Below are 27,261 nucleotides of genomic sequence, written 5' to 3'. Positions count from 1 at the left end.
ATCCTGAGTTTAAAAACAAATCTTTTGTTTTTCTGTTATTTTTTGTTACTATTGTTCTCAGTTACTGTATTTGCTTGCCTTCTTGTATTTCTGTTGTCTGAGGTGTTTGAAAAGCAAATAATTTTTCCAAGTCTGATTTTCTTTCTAAGAATGTTTCAAATGACCCTTGTTTATTTAACATCCATCTTTTTTCACTAATGGTTAGGCTCAGATTTTCATGGCAGGTCACTTTAGGTTTTATATTAAGTTACATTGCTCTTAAGAACACATTATTCCCACCAAGCAGTTTCTGGAGGGTACAGAATAGACTGTTATTTGAACTTCTTTTTATTTATATTAGGTCTTTCTCTTGGTGGCTTCAAAATTTTATTTTCAGTGGAATTGTTAAATTTAACCATTATGTGGTTGAACTTCGATAAAGTTTTCTTTCCTTTTGTCGATCTGTAGATTCTTTACACTGGCACTTTATTTTCGGTGTTTGGAAATTTTGGCCAATTTTCTTGTGTTATTAATTGCATTGAAGTGTTTGGAGTTTCTGATTATGATCTGATCTGATTCTGATTCTGATCATGTTCTTTTTGGAGACCTATAATCTTTATTACCTCTCTACACCTGTTTTTGAGATTAATACATTTTGACTGTATGGAGATTATGTTTTCTTTTAATATTATTTCTTTTTGTTTCTCTTCTTCCAACCTGTCATTCATTTTACATATATTATACTGTAGTATAGTTGGAAAAAGCATTGGCTATGGAGTCAGAAGACCTATTTTCAAATCTTGCTTCTGTCACTCACTGACGGTTGGAACCATGGAAGATAGAGGGAAGGCACTAGAATGAAGATCAGAAAAGGCTTTCAGCAGAAAGTGGATCTTTACTTGAGACATGAACAAAGCTTTCCCTAGCTTTGAAATGGAAATGAGGAGGCAGATCATTCCTGGTATGGAGGACAATCAGTGAAAACACCCATACAGGAAATGCAATGAGCTGTTCAAGTCACTGGACTATAGAACAGTACAATTTAGAGGCAAGGAAACCTGGGATCAAATCCCCAACTCTTGTTTTTGTTTTGTTTTGTTTTGGTGGGGCAATGAGGGTTAAGTGACTTGCCCAGGGTCACACAATTAGTTAAGTGTCAAGTGTCTGAGGCTGTATTTGAACTCAGGTACTTCTTAATCCAAGGCCAGTGCTTTATCCACTGCGCTACCTAGCTGCCCCTAAATCCCCAACTCTTAACACTTACTAGCTGTGAGGCCTTGGGCAAGGAATTCAACTTCTGAAACTCAGATTCTTCATCTCTAAAATTAATTGGTTAGATTCCATGGAACAAATCTTGTTTATTATATAAACATACATAAGTTCATATAATAATAGTAATAATAATAATAATGGCATTTATAGTCCTTTAAGGTTTGTGAAGCACTTTACATGTCTCCTTAAAGGATTTAAAATCTTCAAAACAACCCTCTGAAGTAGGTACTATTAATATCTCCACTTCAGAGAATTATTTACGTACACATGTATGATCCACATTCAAAATGGAATAACTTCTTAAAACTCTTAAGTATCTGAATGATGAGAATACAGAATAAAACATTAAATCAAATGGATGCATATAAAAATTGAGGAACAGAGATACAGAGGGCTGGATCCTATGATTATTACATTTATCTTTTAAGACTATGAAACACACCCCTTTGTTAAATAACAATTTTGCCATCTATGCTAAATACAAGTAGAATTTTCTCTTTACTTATACTTCCATTTTTCAATATTTATTTAAGTATACTCCCTAACTTACAAAAGTATTGTATTTTGATAGTTCTTGGTAAGTTAGTTTGGAGCACATAACACATTTTCCTTTACTCTGTTATAAATGCTGTGTAAGTTCCTATGTTAACACAAGGAAGTATATTAACCATACTAAAGCTGAAGTTTGTACAGGGGGGCACAATGGATAGAGCACTGGTCCTGAAGTTGGGAGGACCCAAGTTCAAATCTCACCTCAGATACTTACTAGCTGTGTGACTCTGGGCAAGTCAATTAACCCCAATTGCCTTAAACATCTGCATCTAGCATCTAGCCACTGGACACAGATGGCTCTGGAGGAGAGAGTAAGGTTGGTGACCTTACACAGCCCTTCCACACTTAAATTCTATTCAGTGCAAGTCATGACATCATGTCCCAGATGTCATGGTCCTCTTTGAGATCAAAGGACCAAGAACAATAACTGATTTGTAGAGAACAATACAGTTACAACACTAGTGATAAAAATGGAAACAACTGAATGAGACTTTAGGTTTTGAGAAAAAGCAACTTCAATTAAGAGTTGAATTAAAAGGTAGATAGAAATAGTGTGGAAATGCATAAGGGAACTTCTTGGCGCTTTCCCAGGCTTTATGGGGTGATAAAACTGGCTTTTACAATATCTAATTTCATTTTAAAACCTATTGCTTTTCTTTTTTTGACTGAGAGATATCATCAGCATTTCTACACCTGAGACCATAAATACCTCATGGGCAGGTACTCTTTCACTTTTCATTGTATCCTTAGCACATGCCTGGTACATAAGAGGAACTTAAAGTTTTCTAATCCATAATTTTTGTAAAGTACTTTCCACATCTTAAAGAGAGATATACATATATATATATATATATATGTATGTATACAGGAATATATCTTATCACCATCATCATCCTTTTAGGATTGCTTCACTGAATTGAGTCGAGGGATATGGGTTACAGTCCTAGTTCTCCCAAAGTCAAATGTTCCTAAATTGAGAAATGTATTATTTATGATAGTATTTAGCCAAAACTAATCAATCCCAAATAATCTGAGTCATACTAATATTATAATTACATGTAATGAATAAGTTTATAGCAAAAACCAAACATTATCTCTTACAGTCCTATAGGGATACTACATTACCTTTCAAATTAAACCCAACCATAGGATCAAGGCCTTTAAGGCATTTTAGCCACTATAAAACCTACTTCAGTTCCTTCTATAATTCTTCAAGCAAAATTATCATGCTGCCTTGCCCTTCTCTCCTCCTACCTCTCAGTTTTTACCCAAAAAGATCCCAATAAATGCAAGAAAAATAATCCTTTCAATTCTTCAGAACTTCACATTACAGACTTTTCCTTCATCATCTTCTCTCTAAGAGATCAGGTATATATTATATCTTATCAAACTGTCATCTAGTGCCAGGCCCCGGGATCTTTTAAGTTTCCTTACAACTAAAACCCACACTCTATCAAGCTGCCTCAAGTCCAACACATGAATTTCTTATGTTATCTTATTACATACAGGTTACTATCCAAACCACTATCTGGTATGGCATATAATTTGACATTAATTTACAATAGGGCCATATGCCCTGGGAGTGCTCAAATACTTGACTGAATAACAATTTAAGCCATCTTTGAAAGATAAAATTGTTTGTTTAACCAACAGGGGTCAGGATGGAATATTCTGGATCTCAGCATATCTGGTTAATGTTAATAAGAAATAGTCATTTGAATTTTTTCCCCTCTTTTGGAAGTGTAATCAAATGTATCCTACAAAAGCCTGCATGTTGTCAGGCATACCAGACTATATGAATAATCAGTACAACATCATTTGGACACCCCACCCTGACCCCAGCCCTCCAAGTAGCATATCTTTATTATTGTTGAGGTGTTTTCAGTTGTGTCCAGCCCTTTGTGACCCCATTTTGGGGTTTTCTTGGCAAAGATACTGGCAAGGTTTCTCATTTCCTTCTCCAGCTCATTTTACAAATGAGGAAAGTGAAATAAACAGGACTAAGTGACACAGAGAGTCATACAATTAATAAATGTCTGAAGCTAGTAAGTCTTCCACCTAGTTGCCCCATAACACATATAGGTTCCATCTTTTGGTTTGTTTTTTTTTTTTAAAGTGGGGCAATGAGGGTTAAGTGACTTGCCCTGGGTCACACAGCTAGTAAGTGTCAAGTGTCTGAGGCCGGATTTGAACTCAGGTCCTCCTGAATCCAGGGCCAGTGCTTTATCCACTGTGCCACCTAGCTGCCCCTTTCCATCCATTTTCAATGAGCTCAATACCAAAATGGAAATTATAAGGACCATTTTACAATCTACAATGGGCCACACTTCTTTTCATGACAAATAACTCTGAAGTTAGGCACGGTCAATTTCTAGATTTTATGGGGTCACTCCACTGAAACAATTACAGAGTCAGATTTAAAATGGACTAGGGAAGACATTCCTCTGTAAGATAGACACTAACCGGAATCCTAAGGAGCAATGGAAAACTGAATTAGTCTCGGGTTATTAACAAATATTTGGACTGATTTAGGAGATCCAAAATATTCAGTTTAGTCCTACAGCACAAAATGTCTTCCTTAACCAAAGCTGATATAAACTTCTAAGAATCTCTGAAATAAACCTCTGAAATATATACTCCTTTCTCAAAAACTTTCAATGATTCCCTACTGAATAATAAGAAAGATACAAAAGCCTCAACCTTGTATTTAAACCATGTCACAATGTAAATTCTACCCACCTTTCCAGACTTACTTCATATTATTCTATTTCACACACTGTACTTCTCCAGCCAAACTTGTCAAATTTCTAGTTGTTCCCTGTACTCTTGAACTAGATGTTTAAATCTCCATCTCCCTGTTTTGCTGTGGCCATCCTCTAAGGTGGGAATGTACTCCCTCCTTACCTCTTACTCTTAGGATCCCTAGCTTTCTCCAAGGCTCAGCTCTGGTGCCAGTTCTAATAGGAAGCTTCTCCTCTTGCACCCAGTTAAAGTCCCTCCTTCATCAAATTGCCTTTTATTTATTTAACTGTTATTGGCTACCCCAATTCCTTCATGGTAAGAAAGGATTCAGTTTTGGTTTTTGCACCTTGAATAATGCCTTGCACGTAGTAGGGACTTAATGAATATCTGTTCAAACCAGGAGAATACTGTACGCAGCAAAAGCAACACTGTACAATGATCAACCATGACAGACTTAGCCCTTCTCAGCAATGCAATGATCCAAGACGATTCCCAAAGACTCATGATGGAAAAACGTTCTCCACATCTGGAAAAAAGCTATGGAGTCTGAATACAGATTGAAGCATACTGTTTCTACTTTTGTTTTTGTTTTTTTCTTTCTAGTGGTTTTTCCCTTTTTTTCTGATTCTTCTTTTACAACACAACTACTATGTTTCCATATATGCCTAACACAATTGTACTGTGTAACGTATATCAAAGTTGGTCATCTTAGGAAAGGGGAGGGAAAAGAGCAAGGGAGAAAGATTTGGAACTCAAAATTATACAAAAATGAATGTCGTACAAAATCATACAAAAATGAATTACATTTACATGTAATTGGTAAAAATAAAATACTATTAAAATAGAAAAAAAGTCTGTTCAGTTGAACTACCTTACTTTTCAGCCAATATAAGAATACAGAATTACAGAACAAAAATGTACACAAATAAAGAACTCTGAAAGAGCAAATATAGTGTGGCCTGGGATGTGAAGGATACAAAAATGACTAATACATGATTCCTGTTCTACAGGGAATAAGGAGATTTACAGTTTAGAGCAATGTGATATAATTACTTGGGCAAGGCCATTTTTTAAAAGGCATAACTTTTATGTAAACAAATGAATTTGATATATCTTATATAATGAAGTAACATTACAGACATTACCATAACAGAAAAGCATCAGAACTACTGTTTTTTGCCTGTGTCATGTTAACTTCCAAAGCATAATGTAAGAATAAATGCCCATTATATTAACAAGTTATTTCTTATTTTTTATCATTTCAAATTAAATATCTGAATAAAAACAAATATTCACCTTAAAGAAAACAAATAGCAGATTGACTCAGTGGGATCATAAATAAGTCAATTTTTTTTTACAACATACATCAACATACAACTATGAAACTCATGGAAATTATTAAAAGTCAGTAAAGTGTATTATACACCAACATTAACAAAGTATATTCTATGATGTTAGTACCCTCAATTATAATACTTTTTTCCAAAATAAATTATAAAGTTATTCTATTACTAATCTCCCACTCAACAGTCATAAATGAGTCATGTTATTCTATTAAAAGAGCACTAAGTTAAATACCACTTATTAAGTACCTACTATGTGTCGACTTTTCAGCTCACTCCACTCTGCATCTGCTGCTCTGCCTGGTTTCACTCCATAAAATAAGATGGCCTTCCCAGGTTAAGCTCATCACTTATAAATTCACCACCATGCTGTCAACTCAAGCCTTGATTGATATCACATCTCTTGGTCTCCATTCCTCTCCCATCTAATTGGAGGGCTGGAGTTTGAAGTATTAAAGTCCTGCTTTATGGAAGGCAGAAAGTGGACTTTTTCTAATCAATTCACTCTGCATCTGCTGCTCTGCCAAAGAACAAGACACTCTCATACCTGGTATCCCCTAGTGGGGCCCTCCAACCTTTCTTGCCTCTTTTTGCATGTTGTCCTCCTCTTCCCCCCTCATTCGATTGTAAAGTTCTTGAGGGGAGGGACTGTCTTTTTCTTATTAATGGTATCCCCAGTGCTTAGCACAATGCCTGGCATAAAACAGGCCCTTAATAAATGTTCATTAGATTGGAGTGGATTAAGTGTGAAGGGTACAAAAAGGATAAAAACATTTCCTGCTCACAAGCACACATTCTAATGGGGAAAAACATGCAAATAACTAAGCACTGTCAATAATACAAACAGGATACATTAGGCAGTTTGGGAGAGGGAGGGTGTAGTCTTAGAAGGAAGGCATTAAGATTAAAAAGAACTAGGAAAGGCTTCCTGTAGAAGGCCAGACTTTAATTGAGGCTTGAAGAAAGCCAGAAGGTAGAGATGAAGATCAAAAGCATTCCAGGCAAGAAGAATGATCAGTGAAAATGCTAAAAGTGGGAAGATGGAATGTCTTATGTGAGGAGGAGCCAGGAGGCCAGGGTCACTGGATCACCAAGCACGTGGAAGGGAGTGAGGTGTGAGAAGACTGGAAAGATAGGAAGTGACCAGGTTAAAAACAAAACCTCAAGATAAAAGGGAGTCACTAATGTTTATTGAACAGGGCATAACATGGAAGCGGACGCTGGCTGAGGGTTGATTGCCTCTTTTGGTTCAAGACATCAGGTTGGTGGCAGGACTTCAAGTGGGAGGTTAGGAAGGCTAGAATTTCCAAGCTATAAGAAATCTGTTTTCAATATTTCTCTTCCTTTACTATCTTATGTCTTTTAATAAACCCTTAAAAAACCTAAACCCATTTATTAGTGATTTTAGCCAGTTTCCCCCCAAAAGTGGGGGGACAGATTAGAACCCACATTTAGAATTTTAAAATACACACTGCATAGAGATGATCACTGAAAACATGGGAGCTGTTATCACCAAGTGATATCTTTTAGGCATAGAAGGAGAAAAGAAGAGGGCCCAGGACACAGTTGGTTGGCATAACATGGAAGAAGATCCAGCAAAGGAGACACAGAAGACCAAAAGCTAGGAGGAGAAACAGGTAAGGCAGTATCATGAAAATAGAGTATCAAAGAGAAGATGCTGATTAATAATGTCAAAGGCTGGGGGTGGCTAGGTGGCACAGTGGATAAAGCACTGGCCTTGGATTCAGGAGTTCCTGAGTTCAAATCCAGGCTCAGACACTCGATACTTACTGGCTGTGTGACCCTGGGCAAGTCACTTAACCTCCATTGCCTGCCCCCCCCCCCCAAATAATAATATCAAAGGCTGTGGAGAGGTCAAAAAAGATGAAGACTGAGAAAAATCCATTAGATCTGGCAATTAAGAGATCATTAGTAATTTTGGAGAGTGCAGTTTTGGTTGAATAATGACATCAGAAGCCAGACTGTAGAGAGTTAATTGGAAGATTGGTTGCATAGGGAGTTGGCATTTCAGAGAGCACAATGGAAAGGTTAGGTAGATTTAGAGTCGGGGCTGAGGGATGTTTGAGGGGGATGGAAGTTAGGATAGTGTGAGATAGAGAATGTATCTGAACAATGGCAACTAGTGTTTCATAATTGCTGGATGAGGATGATGAGGTGGAAGTATGCTAATCACTGAGGAATAGGTTCAAGTAGGTTATTGTCCACTGGGGTTTGTCCTCAGGTGGAATGGTCCAGGCCTTCAAGGAGCTATTTGTGGCTGGAAAGTACAGAGGGGTGAAGGGATTGGAGGGTGCCAGGGTCTGGGCAGTTTCAGGCCTGTGAAGCTGTAGGGGACTAGAAAGAGTGCCTGGAAAAGGTTGGAAGTACAAATATAAGTCCTGGAAAGGCATAAGTGGCTAAGGAAATTGCTTGCCTGGAGTATATGCTATCTACATACTTTGGCATGTGGAACAGTGGAAAATGTGCTGGATCTAGACACAAAAGGCTGAGTTCAAATCCTAGCTCTCCTACTTATTAGTACCTGTATGGCCTTGGTCAAGCAAGTTGCTTAAGCTCTCAGGGTCTTAGTTCATCTGTAAAAGTAGTTTGAAATAGATGGCCTGTAAGGTCCCTCACTTCCAATTCTAATGTATGATCCTCCAAAATTTATTCTGAAGAGGGGGCAGCTAGGTGGCACAGTGGATAAAACACCGGCCCTGGATTCAGGAGGACCTGAATTCAAATATGGCCTCAGACACTTGACACTTATTAGCTGTGTGACCCTGGGCAAGTCACTTAACCCTCATTGCCCTGCCCAAAAAAATCCAAAATTTATCCTGAAGAATAAATACTCCAACGCCACTGATGTAACCTTACCTGTTTAAGAGCCTTTTTGGTGTGTTGCTGGAAGGAAGACACTAACTTGTTTTGCACTGCTGTATTTGTAAGGCTCGAGTCTCGGTTGGAAGACGCTTCTTCAGATACTTGTCTTGTACAAACTAGAAAAAGATAAAAGAAATGAGATTATAAATGTCCATTTCATTGGAAGTCTCACTTAGAATCACCAACTTTTAGGGCTTTCCAGTAGAAAACAACTTCATATGTGGACAATATATATTGTCCACCTGAAACAAGCCTTATGAAATTTAACCATTTAAAATTTCACTCCAGAGGCTAGCTGTAAAAAACAAAAAAGAACAAAAAAACCCTAAAACAGACAAACAAATGCCCCACACCAAAATCAGTCCTTTGTCTAAGTGGCTGTATATATGCTAGGGTTTTTGTTTGCATAGTAGATTATGGTCTGAACAGTCTATTCACAATTGAAGCAAAAAGAATGAAAATGAGAATGTTGCCTTTTAAAATGTGAAGAAACTGGCCCCTTCTCAGACTATCACATAATTTTCCCATCCCCCAGGGTGAAGTTTTTCCCTTTCCCTGAAGAAGAGAGAATTTTACTTTTCCCCTCTAACAATGCTAAACAGCACGAGCAGGATAAAGAAGCTTTCTCTGAATAAAGTCCAAATTATAAACATAAAACTTTATGGCCACCTCTCTACACTGTTCATAAGATTGACTGCATAGCTAAATTTAAAAAAATTTTTTCTACTTCCTTGAGTCACACATGGTTGGGGGTGGGTGAGAGGAGTACACTGATGGTCCAAATGTTGCATTGTGGTCTATCAACAATGATGATGATAATAGCATTTATACAGTGCCTTAAGGTTATCTCATTTGATCCTCAGAACAAACCTATGAGATAACCTATATTATTATCTCCCTTATATAGTCACTCAGTCAATAAACACTTATTAAGTACCTACTTTGAGCCAGGCCTGTGTTGAGCACTAGGGATGCAAGAAAGGAAAAAGGCAGTCCCTGTTCTTACAGTTTAATGGGGAGACAACATGCAAACAACTACACACACACACACACACACACACACACACACACACACACACACGATAGATACAAGATAAATTGGAAATAATCAAAAGAGGGAAGACACTGAAGTAATTGAGATTGGGAAATATTTTCTTATAGAAGATGAGTTTTTAGCTGGAACTTAAAGGAAGCCAAGAGTTAGAGATAAGAAGGTATAAAGTATTCCAGGCTTGGGAGACAGCCAATGAAAATGCCTAGAATTGGGAGACAGAATGTCATTTGAGGAATAGAAAAGAGGCCAATGTCACTGAAATGAAGAGTTAGTTAGAGGTGTGAGATTTTGCCCATCCCTTACCAATATAAGTGATTTAACAATAATAAAAAGTTTGTAGACCACAAACTTTAATTTAAGATATTTAGGTATTCTTTAGTACCATAAGCAAATGATAATGAAGTAAGAAATAGACTCCTGGTAACAGCAAATACAAATGCTTCAAAATGTCAGCTTTGTCTTCTCTACAACTTGCCTCTAGCTTGCAGTTATAGGTTAGAATACATCTGACCTCCAGTTGTGGTTAGGTACGCCTACCAATCAGTTTAAAGGTCAGATACCTAAAATAGTACTTCTGAGCTAAAAGTGACCAATCAGAACTACTGAGAAGATGAAAAGTCACGCTTAGGGGGCAGCTAGATGGTGCAGTGGATAGAGCACCGGCCCTGGAGTCAGGAGTACCTGAGTTAAAATCCGGCCTCAGACACTTAACACTTACTAGCTGTGTGACCCTGGGCAAGTCACTTAACCCCAATTGCCTCACTTAAAAAAAAAAAGTCACGCTTAAAGCAATATGGTGGAAATGCTTGAGTGTAGAAAACCACTTAGATGGAAAAAGAGACATCATCCTAGATGGTTTCCTATGTTATGGGCCTTGTTAGTAATAGGGCTATTTTAGAGTGGCAAGGGACTAGGCTGTTATCAGCCAGTTGATTTCTTCCCCTCAGTATCTATACTCATTGTATCTATAACAGGTGCCTATTTGGGTATAAGAGGGGCCTGCGCTAGAAGCTTGGGGGTTTCGGGTCCCAGACCTGAGACCGACTTTATTTTGAGACAGGATCCTTCTCTCAATAAACCTATTTTCTTTGGCCTGGAGACTTTGGTGTTTTAATTTGTCTAACACTGTAGCATACAAACTTTTTGCCACAGGGGAGTGAGTGTTGGTGTAAGAAGACGGGATGAGGAAACTGAAGTTGATTTAACCATGTTAGGTTAAATGTTAGGATTCTATGTTCTTCCAGATTCCAAGTCCAGCACTCCATCCACTATAATATCTAGTTAGATTATATATAACTGTTGAGAAATTTGTTCTCTCAAATATATACATATGCATACATATATGCATACACACATAAATATCTTAGCTTCCTGCCTGTGTAATTTATGAACTTTCTTGGAATGACATGAATCCTCATTCTTTAGAATTATTTCCACATCCACTGCTTTTAATTCCTTTATAATGCAATAATTTTCAAAATCTGCTATATTCCTCTTTTATTGTATTTTATAAATGAATTTATATTCTAAACTGGTGTTGACTTCTATCCCTCTTGACAAGAAGAGGAAGTGTTTGATGGCAAAGTCATTTTGGGGACAAAATTATGACAACTGGTGAGTATCAATTAAAACTTATATAAAAGATGATAATTGAGGTCAATGTCTTTGCCTTTTTCTACTTCCCCCTTTTGGCACTGATGGCTTATTTAAAAAGACAAAAGTTGAAGTTGTTGTGGCTATTCCGTCTCCCCAATTTTAGCCTGTTTTTTCCTAATCTAATTTTTGCCTTCACAAAGACATTGTAATTAATCCATAGCATGCCTCAATCTTCATTCAGACTCCATAGTTCTTTTTCTGGATATGGATAGCATTTTCTATCATGAGTCCTTTGGAATTGTCTTAGATCATTCTATTGCTGAGAAGAACTAAGTCTATCATAGTTGATCACTGCACAATGTTGCTGTTACTGTTTATAATGATCTGCTGGTTCTGTTCGCTTCACTCAGCATCAGCTTATGTATGCCTTTCCAGGTTTTTCTGAAATCCACCTGCTCATCATTTTTTATAGCACAATAATATTGCATTACAATCACATACCACAACTTGTTCAGTCATTCCCCAACTGATGGGCAAGCACTCAATTTCCAATTCTTTGCCACTGCAAAGAAAGATGTTATAAACATTTTTGTACATGTGTTTCCTTTTCCTTTTTTTATGATCTCACACACCTAGTAGTGGTATTGCTGGGTCAAAGGGTATACACGGTTTTATAACCTTTGAGCATAGCTCTAAATTGTTGTCCAGAATGGTTGGATAAGTTCACAACTCCACCAACAATACATTAGTGTTCCAATTTTCCCACATGTTCTTCAACATTTATCATTTTCCTTTTGGTCATGTTAATGAATCTAAAAGGTGTGAGGTGGTACCTCAGAGTTGTTTTAATTTGCATTTCTCTAAACAATAGTGATTGAGAACATTTTTTCATATGATTATAGATGATGTTAGTTTTTTCATCTGAAAACTGCTTGTTCATATCCTTTGACCATTTCTCAACTGGGGAATAATGTCTATTCTTATAAATTTGATTCAATTCTCTATATATTTTAGAAATGAGGCCTTTATCAGAAACACTGGCTGTGAAAATTGCTTCACAGGTTTCTGTTTTCCTTCTAATCATGGCTGCACTGATTTGTTTGTGCAAAAATAAATAAAAATTTAAAAAAACAAACAACAACAAAAAAACCCTTTTAATTTAATGAAATCAAAATTATCCATTTTACATCTAGTAGAGTTCTCTATCTCTTGTTTGGGAGTACATTCTTCCCTTTTCCATACATCTGACAGGTAAACTATTCCTTGCTCTCTTACTTTGCATATGGTATCACCCTTTATGTCTAAATCATGAACCCATTTTGGCCTTATACTAGTATATGGTTTAAGATATTGGTCTATATACATAGTTTCTACCATATTGTTTTCCAGTTTTTCCAGGAGATTTTGCTAAATGATCTATTCCACTGATTAACCACCTTATTTCTTAGCCAGTACCACATAGTTTTGATGGTTACCACTTTATAATATAATTTGAGATATGGTACAGCTAAGCCACCTTTCTTTCCTTTTAAAAAAATTAATTTCCTTATATTCTTGGCCTTTTGTCCTTCCAGCTAAATCTTACTATTTTTTCTAGCTCTATAAAATAATTTTTATGGCAGTTTGATTACCATGGCACTGAATGAGTAATTAATTGAGGCCACATTATCATGTTTTATTATATTAACTTGGCCAACCCATGAGCAATTGATGTTTTTACAATTGTTTAGATTTGACTTTATTTGTGTGAAAAAGTGTTTTGTAATTGTGTTCATAAAGTTCCTGGGTTTGTCTTGGCAGGCAGACTCACAAGTATTTTATATTGCCTATTTTTATTATTTGTCCTTTATTCTCAAAGAGGACCAATTACATCAAGAAGCTGATGTCTTGACTTGCAAGTGAATTGGATTTATGTGAGGCAAAACTGTGCAAAGCCATTCCTCCTCCTCTTCCTTCTCACCAGTGTTTTGCTTCTGACCACTGTCTCCCCCAATCTGCCCTCCTTATGTCAACTCCTCCCTTAAAAAACCCTCCCCTCCTACTTCCCTGCAGAGAAGGTAGATGTATATATCCAACTGATCATGTATGTTATTCCCTTTGTGAGCCTATTCTGATGAGAATAAGGTTGAAGTGATGCCCACTGCCTACTCTCCTATCTTCCTTTCCATTATAATAGGTCTTTCATATCTCTTTATGTGAGATAATTTACCCATTCTACCCGTCCCTTCTTTCTGCTCCTAGTGGAATCCGTGTTCTTACCCCTTAATTTTTTATATCATCCCCGCAAATAACCCTTATACCCCACACCCTCTGTCTATGTATACTGCTTCTAACTGCACACACAGTGATCTAGTTCTTAAGTATTACAAGTATCATCTTCCCATGTAGGGATGCAAATAGTTCAGCCTTATGTTTTATCTTTTACGTTACTGCCCACCTTCTCTGGTTTAGCCAGAATGGCCTTCTTGAGGTCCCTCACACAGAATATTCAGTCTCTTGACTCCATGTCTTTGGGCAAGTCCTCCATGCCTAGAAATTCACTCCTTCCTCGCCTCCACCTCTTAGAATGTGTCTTTTTCTATCAAAATTCTACTCAATCTCAGTATGAAGTTACCCTAATGCCCCAAGTTCTATTTCCCTCCTCTCCAAAATCACTTAAATTTATTTTGTTAATATTTTTAAATACTTATATACATACCATGTTTGTTCTCCCATTCTTCTTGACCTCTCTGCAGCCTATGACACTATTTATTAATCACTCTTTTCTCTTGGATATTTTTTTTTTTGGTGAGGCAATGAGGATTAAGTGACTTGCCCAGGGTCACACAGCTTGTAAGTGTCAAGTGTCTGAGGACATATTTGAACTCAGGTCCTCCTGAACCCAGGGCCGATGCTTTATCCACTGCACCACCTAGCTGCCCCTTTGGATATTCTTTTTGCTAGATTTTCATGACACTTCTTTCTCCTGCTTTTCCTATCTGTCTGCTCTTTAGGATCCTTTGCTGGTTTTCATCTAGGTTATGTCCACTGTCTGTCCTCACTAAGGTCTGTCTGGGCCTTTTCCCTTTTCTCTCTATAGTATCTCATCTGGTTATATCATGAGCTCCCATGGAATTCAACCATCATCTCTATGCAGATAATTCCCATAACTATATATGCAGCTCTCTCCTAAGCTCCACTTTTGTGTTAGTAACTGCCCCTTGGATACCTCAAATTGGATGTCCCGTAGAAATTTTAAAGTCAACATATTTAAAATAGAAGTCCCTCCTAAATTTCCTCACTTCCCAATTTTCCAATCACTGTAAAGGGCACTAGACACCCAGATTTGAATCTTTCATATATATCCCCTTCTCTCCACTCATATAGCTACCACCCTTGTACAGGATCTCACTGCCTGTCACATGGACCAATGCAATAGGATTCTAACTAGTCTTCCTGCTTTATCTCTCCTCATTCCAATTCCTCCTCAACTAAGCTGTCAAATGTAGACACTTTATTTTTATTAAGTGATTATTATATATTATTATTATTTATTAAGCACTTATTATATACCAGTCACTATGCTAAGCACTAGAGATATGAATACAAGCAAAAAGAAAAATAGTCCCTGCCTTCAAAAAGCTTGCATTCTAATGAAGGAAAGACAGCACATGAAAGGGAGTTGAAAAGAAGGGGGTGGGGGGCAGCTAGGTGGCACAGTGCATAGAGCAGCAGCCCTGGAGTCAGGAGTACCTGAGTTCAAATCTGGCCTCAGACACTTAACACTTTCTAACCGTGTGACCCCGGGCAAGTCACTTAACCCCAACTGCCTCACTAAAAAAACAAACAAACAAAAAAAAAACAAAAGAAAAGAAGGGGGTGGGGTAGGAAATAAGTTAACCTTCAGAAGCACAGGGGATATGAACAGGCAGTTTTCCAATGAAGAAATCAAAACAATTTATTGTCACATAAAAAAATGCTCTAAATCATTATTGATTAGAGAAATGCAAATTAAAATAATCTTGAGGTATCATTTTACACTTACTACTTTGGTTAAAATGACAGAAGGGGAAAGTGATAAATGTTGAAGGGGATGTAGGAAAACTGGGACACCAATTTATTGTTGATGGAATTGTGAAATGATCCAACCATTTTGGATAGCAATCTGAAACTATGCCCAAAGAGTTATTAAACAATCTATACCCAACGATCCAGCAATACCACTACTTGGTCTATTTCCAAAGAGTATTGGGGAAAGGAAAAGAATCTATATGTTCTGAAATATTTATAGCAGCTCTCTTTGTGGTGGCTAAGAAGTGGAAATAGGAGGGATGCCCATCAACTGGAGAATGGTTGAACAAGTTGTGGTATATGATTATGATAGAATACTACTGTGGTATAAGAAATGATGAGCTCAATGATTTTAGAAAAACATGGAAAGACTTGAATGAAATAATGAAGAATGAAATGAGCAAAGCCAAGAGAACACTGTATATAGTAATAGCAATATTGCTTTAAGAATAACTGAGGGGACAGCTGGTGGTGCAGTGGATAAAGCACTGTTCTTGGATTAAGGAATACCTGAGTTCAAATCCGACCTCAGACACTTGACACTTACTAGCTGTATGACCCTGGGCAAGTCACTTAACCCTCCCTGCCCCACAAAATTCATGATGATGATGATGATAATGATGACGACGACGACTTTGAGCAAATAAGTTATTTTTATATTATAAATATCCAAATTAACTATAAAGGACATATGAAGACATACGCTATTTGCAACTAGAGAAAGAACTGATAAATAGAAGTGAGTATAGAAAATTTTACATATATATCTATTTGTATCCAATGGTAGCAATCTCTAAGGTGGGAAGTGGGAAAAGAAAAAGAAGAAAAAAAGAAAAAAATGTACATTATAATTTTATTGTATATTTGAAAGGAACAGCAAGTTGTACATAGTAGATTTGCAGTTTCATGTAAAATCATCTTCTTTATTGTCCTATGTTATGGAAATGCTTGTTTTATTTCACAAATTCAATTTTCTCTTAATTAAAAAAAAGCACAAGGGAATAAAACACAGACACCCTGGGATCTTCCCAAGGGAGGAGGCAGTCACCATGGAAGAGGAAGTTGAGGTGAGTGGCAGTTGAGACATGGTGGCAAAATATTGAGGGTCAGAAACCCAGCCAGGAGGGAAATGAACCATAGCCAGTCCAAGTCCACCCCCCAAATGGAGCCCTGAAGAAAGAACTCAACAATGGGAGAAAGGCACTGGCATGGCAGAGGGATTTTACAGGGTGAGAAATTATTTTCCTAAATTACAAATCTGACTATGTCACCCCTCTTCCATACTCAATAAACTCCAGGATCAAATATACATATAAAATCCTCTATTTGACATGTCAAGCCCTTCACAAATTTGCTCCTTTCTATCTTTTCAGTCTTCTCAAAATCTATCGACCCAGGCCTCCCTACAAACCCTAGTACACGACATTCCATTTCCTGTCTTTTTCAATGAATCTCCTCTGTGCCTGTAATGCTCTCCATACTTATCTCCACATACTGCCTTGCCAGGCTTCCTTTAGGTCTTTCCTGGTTCTTCCTATTCCCACCCCCACTCCCTGCTAATGTCTTTTCTCTAAGATGCTTTCCATGTATAGTTTGCATGTGCATGGTTGATTGCATATCTCCTATTAGAATGGAATTCTTTAGGCAGAGATATGTTTTTGTCTTTCGTTTTATTCCTAGTCTTTAGTACAGTGTCCAGTATAAAATAAACAGTTAATAAATGCTTGCTGAATGAGTTTAATATAATGTTAGCTCCTGAGTGTAATGACAATTTCAATTTCTGTTTCCCAATCCCCCCTGAGCAAATCACAATCTTTCTGAGTCTCAATTTCATAAAAAATTATTAAATGTCTGCTATGTGGCAAATACTATGCTAGGTACTGAGAATACAAAGAAAAAAAAAAACTTTTTAAGGTCTTTGCCTTACTATTCAGATGATCTCTACAATTATCTCTGACATCTACCCCAGACCTGAAAACAGGAATTTATGTATCTTTGACCTTGAACAAAAATAAATTCATATATAAATGTGTGTCTAAAGTAAACTACATGTAGACAACTGTGAAAGGCAGACACAAACTGGATCCCTTAGATGCAGATAAGCCATAACAATTTTTAATGCATCTGTAAATATCAAATCCCATTTATTATCCCAAGAGTCCCTATATAAAGTTTCTGGATAGCTTATGCTGAAAGCACTTGGTACACTAAGTTAATGGGCTGTATTTGTTCAAAGAAAGATTCTGGAGTTCTGACAAAACATACTCTTTTCATTTTTTTCTCATTCTTGAAGCTGTTTTAATAATACATGTCATAATGAATAAGTAATGTTGGACTAATTTTAACAACTGCTCTTAGATAAATAAACAAATATTCTAGAAGACTAGAGCTTGTTCTCAAAAATGGCAGCCAAATGAAAATAATGCTTTAAAAGGAAGAGAAAGTGAGTGGCAAAGTATATTGGGAGAATCCTTCTGCTTAAAAACCACTGTGAAAACCCAGACATGCAAAAGGAAGGACATGTATACTTATGTTATCCCATCTATCAAAGGCTGCCACATAGCTTAGAATATAATAGTCACTTGACATCCACAACAAACTGGTATTCTTAAATGAGCATTAAGCACAATGAGATGATAACAGCAGGGTCTGAATCTTCTCTCTCTCTTTCCCGCGCGCACACACACACACACACACACACACACACACACACACACACACACACACACACACACCACACACCACACATGTCCCTTCCCCACCTCCCCCCCCACTCAGGGGCACTTTTCTTTCATGGACTACACATTTAAAAGGGCAAATGTACAAGTCTTGTCTCTGGAACATGCATAGCCACTTTGCAGGAGAGACACACTGAAGTGGTTTGCCATTTCCTTCTCTAGTGGATTAAGGTAAAGAGAGGTTAAGTGACTTGTCCAGAGGCACACAGTTAGTGTCTTTAGACCAGAGTTGAAGTGAGGTATTCCTGACTCCAGGTCTGGAACTCTATCTGCTAAGCCACCTACCTGTCTCTTCTCCTAGGCAATGGTTAAGTGACTAATCCAAGGTCACACAGCTATTAAGTATCTGAGGGTGGAAATTATTCCAGGACCAGTGCTCTATCCACTGAGCCATCTAGCTCTCGGCCAGTAAACTCATACTTAAATTCTGCCCAACAACAAAATTTAAATTGGCAGGGAAAGTCTTAGTGTAGTGCTTCTTCTTATTTGATGTTTTATTTCATAACAATTGAGAAAAAAGGGATTCCTGTTGATTGAAGAATACTGATGTATAATGTATATTAGTCTCTCCCTCTTTAAATAGGTTTTGACATTACTATCAGATTTAAGATATACTTCTATAGAAACAAAGCCAATATTTTAAAAGTTCTATATTTTTTTGATCTCACTCTGCCTCATTTTTGTAGATTAGCTTGATATTTGAAATCCTTTAAGTTTAACTTTAAAATTTAAAAGAAATACTCTGGGTTTTAAAAATAAAAATTACCATATTATTTATTTTAAATTGTTTTGCTTAGAAGAAAGGGAGACAGAAAATGAGTAGATTCCTCAAGACAAAACATGGGTTGTAGGAAAGAAGAATGTAACCAAATAAAATTATTTTTTAAAAAGATGGAAAGTAGCCATATATTTCCTAAGTCAAAAAGGCCTCACATCCCAAGATTAATTAGGGAAAATATGGCATTCAAACCACAAAATTTCCTATGCATCATGGAGGGAAGGAGAATAACATGCTACTAAGTATGGATATTAATCCTTAATTTACCTATTTTAAGAGGAAAAGTCTAATTTCAGTGGTTTTGCTTCTGTGAGAAAATAATGGGATTGGCAGTCACCCAGGGACCCTACCTAAAGATGATTTGGAATTGATTGAATTGGGTGAGACTGACTGAGAGACGGACTGACAACCTACTTAAGGTTCATAGACATAAAAATTTGATTTAAAAAAAATATCCCAAATTAAACATTATAGTGGTTGATAATAATAAATGGATTATGTATGGGCAAAGGGGAATAAGAATAACAGCACAGAACCAGGACCTTTGCTGCTTACTGAGCTCCCTACATATTATCGCCCAAAATCATCTGTGCAGGCAAGAACTGTAACAGAGACTCACTCATAGAAACTCACATTAAGTGGCCACAGAACCAATCATGATTATCAGTACATACCATCTGAAGTCATTTGGATTTCCAAGATTTGATCAAAAATAAGGATGTAGGATTGGTTAATTTGATCAAAAAAAAAAAAAGGAAAAGAAGAAAACCAAATTACTAGGTATCAAAAATGAAAGGTGTGAATTCACCACTAATGAAGAAGAAATTAAGATAATTATAATGAATAATTTTGCTCAATTATATGTCAATAAATTGGGCAAACTAAATGAGATGGATGAATGTCTACAAAAATATAATTACCCAGATTAATAGAAGACATAAAATACTTAAATAACCAAATTATATAAAAAGAAATTGAACAAGCCATCAATGAACTTCCTAAGAAAAAATCCCCAGGACCAGATGGCTTCACAAGTGAATTCTACCAAACATTTAAAGAACAATTAATCCCAATACCATATAAATTATTTGAGAAAATAAGTGGAGTCCTACCAAATTCCTTTTATGAGACAAATATGATGCTGATAACAAAACCAGGAAGAGCCAAAAGAGAGAAAGAAAATTATAGGCCAATTTCCCTAATGAATATTGATATAAAAATTTAAATAAATGACTAGCAAAAAGATTACAGAAATACATTACAAGGACCATAAGCTATGACCAAATGAGATTTATAACAAAAATGCAGGCTGGTTCAATATTAGGAAAACTATCAACATAAATGACCATATTAGTAACAAAAACAACAGAAATCATATGATTATCTCAATAGACTCAGAAAAAGCCATTAAAGAAAATGCAGCACCCATTCCTATTAAAAACACCAGAAAGCATAGGAAAAAAAGGACCTTATCTTAAAATGATAAGTACTATTTATCTAAAAGCATCAGCAAGCATTATCTATAAAGGGGATAAGCTAGAAGCCTTCCCAATACAATCAGGGGTGAAGTAAGGATGCCCATTATCACTTCTAATATTGTTCTAGAAATTTTAGTTTGAGCATAAGAGAAGAAAGCGAAAGTGAAGTAATTAAACTAGGTAGTGAGGAAACAAAATTATCACTCTTTGCAGATGATATGATGTTTGCTTAGAAAATCCTAGAAAATTAACTAAAAAGCTACTTGAAATTATTAACAACTTTAGCAAAGTTGAAGGATACAAAATAAACCCACACAAATCATCATCATTTCTACATATTACTAAAAAAGTCCAGTAACAACAGATAGAAAGGAGAAATTCCATTTAAAATAACTGTGGATAATAAAAATACTTGATAATATAAAATACTTGATCTGCCAAGACAAATGCCAGAACTATATGACCAGAACTACAAAACACTTTCACGACAAATAAAGTCAGATCTAAATAATTGGAAAAATATTAATTACTTGTGGGTAGTCTGAGCCAATATGATAAAAATGACAATCCTACCTAAGTTAACTTATTTATTTAGTGCTATACAGATCAAACTATCAAAAAATATTTTATAGATCTAGAAAAAAATAAAATTCATCTGGAAAAAACAAAAGCTCAAGGACATCATGGGAATCAATGAAAAAATATGGAAGAAGGTGGTCTAGCAGTACCTGATCTCAAACTGTACTATAAAGCAGTAATTATCAAACAATCTGGTACTGTCCAAGAAATAGAGAGGTGAATTAATGGAATAGAATAGGTAGAATTTATAGTAAATGACTACAGTAATTTAGTATATGATAAACCCAAAGATCCAAGCTTTTGGAACAAAAACTCATTATTTGACAAAAACTGCTGCAACACTAGAAAGTAGTAGGCAGAAACTATGTATAGACCAACATTTCACACTATATTACTAAAATACGGACAAAATGGTATATGATTTACACATAAAGAGTGATACCATAAGCAATATAAGAGAGCATGGAATAGTTTTATCTGTCAGATTTATGGACAAAGGAAGAATTTAAGACCAAAAAAAGATATAGAGAGCAACATAAAATATAAATAGATCATTTTGATTATATAAAATTAAAAAGGTTTCGTACAAACAAAACTAATGTAACCAGCATTACAAGGGAAGCAGAAAATTGGGAAAGAATTTTTGAAACAAGTATGTCTGATAAAGGCCTCATTTCTCAATTGTATGGAGAACTGAGTCAAGTTTATAAAAATACAAGTCATTTCCCGACTTGATAAATGGTCAAAGAATATGAACAGGCAGTTTTCAGAAAAAGAAATTAAAGCTATCTATAATCACATGAAAAAATGTTCTAGATCACTACTAATCAGAGAAATGCAAATTAAAAGAACTCTTAAGTATCACTTTCACACCTATCAGAGTGGCAAATATAACAAAAAAGAAAAATTTTGGATCGTTGGAGAAGATGTGGGAAAACTAGGATGCTAATCCACTGTTGGTGGAGTTGTGAAAAGATCCAATCATTTTGGAGAGCAATTTGGAGCAATGCCCAAAGGGCTATAGACCTGTGCATGCACTTTGATCAAGTAACACCACGGCTAGGTTTATATCCCAAACACATCTCAAAAAAAGAGAAAAAAAGAGAAAAAAGACGTATTTGTATAAATATTTATAGAAGCTTTTTGTGGTGGCTAAGAATTGAAATCAAGGAATGCCCACCAATTGGGGTATGGCTTAAACAAGCTGTGGTATATAATGGTGATGGAATATTATTGTGCTATGAGAAATGAGAAGCCGGATGATTTCAGAAAGGCCTGGAAAGACTTCTATGAACTGATGTATAGTGAAGTGAGCAGAAGCAAAAGAATGATGTGCACAGAGACAGCAGTATTGTTTGATGAAGAACTGTGAATGACATAATTATTCTCATCAATACAATGATCCAAGACAATCCCAAAGGACTAATGATGAAACAATCCTCCTCCAAAGAAAGCACTGATATTGATTGACTACAGACTGAAGAATGCTTTTTTTCACTTTCTTTCATTTTTTTCTTTTATTCAAGTTTTGATGTAAAAAAATGACTAATATGGTAATATTTTACATAATTGCACATGTATAACCTATATCTGATTACTTACTGCCTCAGGGAGGGGAAGGAGAGGGAAAGAATGAAGGATAAAATTTGGAACTCAAAACTATAAATAAAAATGTTTGTTATTTAAAAAAAGAAAAATAAGGTGGTAGTGTACTATAGTAGTATCCTATCCATCACATCCTACAGACCTGTCAAAATTGCCTATTAAATTAAAAAATTATAAATGAGTTTATAGAAGTTTAATTAGAGATCAGAATGGGGGTAGCAAATGATTGGTGAATCATAAAATAGCCACATCTGTATTATATTTTAATGCTTACAAATAACTTTTTATATATTATCTCATTTGGTTCTCAAAATAACTATGTGAGATCAAATGCCATGTGTACAAAGTATTTTGCAAATACTTTGAAGTACAATTATTGCTTTGATTTCCATTTTAAATGAGGAAACTGAGAGACAAGATGACCTGCCCTGGTCACACAGAGAGGGTACCCAAGGTTTCTTCTGATTTAGACCTGGTACTGCTACTACTACTAATAATAGAAGTAGGTACTGATACCTACTCTAACATCCTTCCTATGTTGTTTTCACGTAGCTGTTTACAGGTAGTCCAATGAGTCTCTCTCTCTGATCTATTTTCAAAGTTAGTTGGTTTTTCCAATGAGCTATTTTCACATTTTCTTCTATTTTTTTCATTCTTTAATTTTGTTTGTTTCTTGGTATCTCTTGGAATCATTAGGTTTCTACTTTCCAAATTCTAATTTCTAATAAATTATTTTCTTCAGTGAGCTCTTTTATACCTTCTTTACCATTTTGGAAAATTCTACTTTTTAAGGAGTTCTTTTCTTCAGAGACTTTTTTTTTTAAAGTGAGGCAATTGGGGTTAAGTGACTTGCTCAGGGTCACACAGCTAGTAAGTGTCAAGTGTCTGAGGCCGGATTAAACTCAGGTTCTCTCCTGACTCCAGGGCCGGTGCTCTATCCACTGCACCACCTAGCGGCCCTTCAGAGACTTTTGTACCTCTTTTTCCACCTGGCAAATTCTGCTTTTTAAAGGATTCTTCCCTTCAGTGATTTTTTTAAAAAATTCATTCATTCATTCATTCATTTAAAGTTTTGAGTTCCAATTCTGTCCCTCTCTCTTTCCCTCCCCCCTCCCCAAGGTTTGCAAGCAATCCGTACAGGTTATACATATGCAATCATGTAAAAACATTATCACTATTAGTCATTTTACATAAAAAGACCAAAAAAAAGCACAAAATAGCATGCTTCAGTCTGTGTTCAATCAATATCAGTTCTTTCTCTGGAGGTGGATAGTATGTTTCATCATTATTCCTTTGGGGTTGTCTTGGATCATTGCATTGCTGAGTAAAGTCATTCACAATTGCTCATAGAGTGATAATGCTGTCACAGTGCACAATGTTCTCCTGGTTCTGCTCACTTCACTATATATCAGTTCATATGAGTCTTTCTAGGTTTTTCTGAAATCATCCTCCTTGTCGTTTCTTATAGCATAATAATATTCCATTACAATCATATACCACAGCTTGTTTAGTCATTCATTATGTTAATGGTCCTTTTGTTAAACCATCACTACATTACTGGTATAAATCTCAATTGGTCACAATATTGTTGTAGTCTCTGAGAAAGTATTTTACTTAGGATTTTTACTTCCATATTCATTAATGAAATTGGTCTATTATTTTCTTTCTGTTTTTGCTCTTCCTGGTTTAGGTATCAGCAAACATATTGTTACATAAAAGGAGAGATTGTTAGGACTCCTTCTTTTGCCTATTAGTCCAAATAATTTTTTTAATATTAGGATTAGTTGATTTTTAAATGTTTGGTAGAATTCACTTGTGTGAAAAATAATCATAATAATTGATATCTTGGGGGGATTCAGTGCTCTCCCCCTCTTTCGTAGTACTTTCCCTCCCCCCCACTCCTCACTTCAAGGTCCAGTTCTCCTTAAAAGTAAGATTACATTGAATCTCTTCATCTTGGTCAGGCTCAACCCAAGCTTTCAAAGGTGGAGACAGAGCCATCTATCTAGATAACCAAAGGATTCTCCAGAAGGGAGGTCACTCCAAGGGGCCCCCCAACTGAAAAGGAGAACATTCTTTGAATTGATAGCCCAAGGCTGGAGAAAATCTCGCTGTACTGAGGTCAATTTGTGGCCCACTGACCACCTACTACTGTTTGAAGGGTATAACAATCCTCTGCCCCATCACCATGGGGTCTTTGGTCAGAAAGAGAAAAATCCTTTTATTAATAAAAATGATTAAATTATACAGAAAATATGTTGCTCATATTTTTAATCATCACACTTGTAAATCCATCTAGTTCTGATGATTTTTTCTTAGGAAGCTCATTGACCCGCTCAATTTCTTTTTCTAAAATAGGTTTACTTAGATATTCTGTTTCCTCATCTGTTAATCTAGGCAGTTTATATTTTTGTAAGTATTCTTCCATTTCCCTTAAATTGTTAAATTTACTGGCATATAATTAAGCAAAATAACTCCTAATATTTACTTTGATTTCATCTTCATTAGTGGTATACTCACCTTTTTCATTTTTAATACTAATGATTTGGTTTTCTTCTCTCTTTTTAAGAAAAATCATATTAAGCAATGGTTTATTTTTTATTTTTTTAATAAAAACCAACTCCTAATTTTATTTATTAATTCAATGATTTTCTTACACTCAGTTTTATTAATCTCATTTTTAACTTTTAGGATTTCCAATTTGGTGTTTAATTGAGGATTTTTAATTTGTTCTTTTTCCAATCTTAATTCTATAACCAATTCACTGGTCTGCTTTTTCTCTACTTTATTGATGTAAGCACATACACACACACACACACACACACACATATGCAAAAATATACACATATTTTCCCCTCTGATTACTTTTTTGAATCCTACAGGTTTGGAGTATGTTGTCTCATAACTGACATAGTCTTTGATAAAATTATTGTTTCTATGACTAGTTCTTTAATCCACTCCTTTAAGATTAGGTTAGTCAGGGGGCAGCTAAGTGGCACAGTGGATAGAGCACCGGCCCTGGAGACAGGAGTACCTGAGTTCAAATCTGAACTCAGACACTTAACACTTACTAGCTGTGTGACCCTGGGCAAGTCACTTAACCCCAATTTCCTCGCTTAAAAAAAAAGTTAGTCTCCAATTAATTTTTAATCTAAATTTCCATGGTCTCTTATTAAATATAATTTTATTACATCATGATCTGAAAAGGATATATTTAATATTTCTGTTTTTCTAAATTTAATAATAAAATTTTTATGCTCGAATATATGGTCAATGTTTGTAACGGTACCGTGTACTGCTGAGAAAAACAAGGTATATTCCTTTCTATTCCCATTTAATTCTCTTTAGATATCTGTCATATCTAACTTATCTAAGATTCTATTCATCTCCTTGACTTCTTTCTTATTTATTCATTTCTTGGTTAAATTTATCTAGTTCTGAGAGGGGAAGGTTGAATCCCCACATTTTTATAATTTTACTATCTATTTCCATCTGTAATTCATTTAGCTTTTCCTTTTTAAAAAATCTGGATACTATAGGATTTGGTACATATTGCTTTAGGATTTGGTATTACTTTATTATCTATGGTACCTTTAGCATAATATACTTTCCCTGTTTTATCTCTTTAAATTAAAGGCATTTTTAGTTTTAACTTTGTATGAGATCATGATTACTACCCCCCCCTTTTTCTATCAGATGAAGGATAATAAATTCTACTCTAGTCCTTTTTTTTTTAAACTGTATGTGTATCTCTCATTTTCTAAATGTGTTTCTTGTGAATAAAATATTGTCAAATTCTGTTTTTTAAACCATTCTGCTCTTTTCATTTTATAGGTGAGTTCATTCCATTCACATTTCAAGTTATAATTATTAGTTGTACATTTCCCTCCATCCTATTCTTCCTCACTCTTTAATGCATCTTTCTTTCTCTTTTTACCCTATCCTTCCTCAGATATCTAATTTTCTTCATCTTCAAGTACTTTGAGGGTTTTTTCCTGGAAGGTAAATTAGATTTGTTCTTCTTGGCCTCAAAAGCAAAATGAAGAAAAATGGATTGGGGGGCGGAGGGGGTGTGGTGGGGGTGGGCAGCTAGGTGGCACAGTAGATAAAGCACTGGCCCTAGATTCAGGAGGACCTGAGTTCAAATCCTGCCTCAGACACTTGACACTTACTAGCTGTGTGACCCTGGGCAAGTCACTTAACCCTCACTGCCCCAACAAAACAAATAAATAAATAAGGAACCAAATGACGTGTAACGATTGGAATAACGCCACCTGCTGGATACTAACTGTAGAAGAGTTCTGCCCATGAAGCGAAGGTCTTTGAGGGCAAGACCAGGAGTCTTGTCTTTGGTATCAGGAAGTGACGCGGACTAGTGGGAGGAGGAAGGAAGAGACTGGCGCGGAGTCTCGGGCCTCTTTCCTCTGGACTCTGGCGGAAAAGGGAGCTAGAAATGTGCTCTCCCTTTAATAGATAGGAATCTAGGTCTTTTTCTCTCTCTTTACCAAATTCTTATTCTCCTTAATAAATGCTTAAAAGTCTAACTCTTGCTAAAGCTTATAATTTATTGGCGACCACTCATTAGATATTTTAGACAGTTTAGCTAGAATTT

At 35.8% G+C, this 27,261-nt stretch overlaps 1 protein-coding gene across 1 annotated transcript in view; it reads right to left on the bottom strand.

The window, feature by feature from the left end:
* The window catches only part of ASXL3 (ASXL transcriptional regulator 3), a 248,537-nt gene that overhangs the window by 102,349 nt on the left and 118,927 nt on the right, over positions 1-27,261 (bottom strand). Inside the window, 1 exon segment of the mRNA XM_043988310.1 lies at positions 8,766-8,887. Within this exon segment, the coding sequence (XP_043844245.1) occupies positions 8,766-8,887 (122 nt within the window).

The sequence above is a fragment of the Dromiciops gliroides genome, chromosome 1, assembly GCF_019393635.1.
Source record: "Dromiciops gliroides isolate mDroGli1 chromosome 1, mDroGli1.pri, whole genome shotgun sequence".
Lineage (NCBI taxonomy): Eukaryota > Metazoa > Chordata > Mammalia > Microbiotheria > Microbiotheriidae > Dromiciops > Dromiciops gliroides.
Note: the sequence above shows the minus strand (reverse complement) of the source record. Positions and strands in the feature narration are given on the sequence as shown.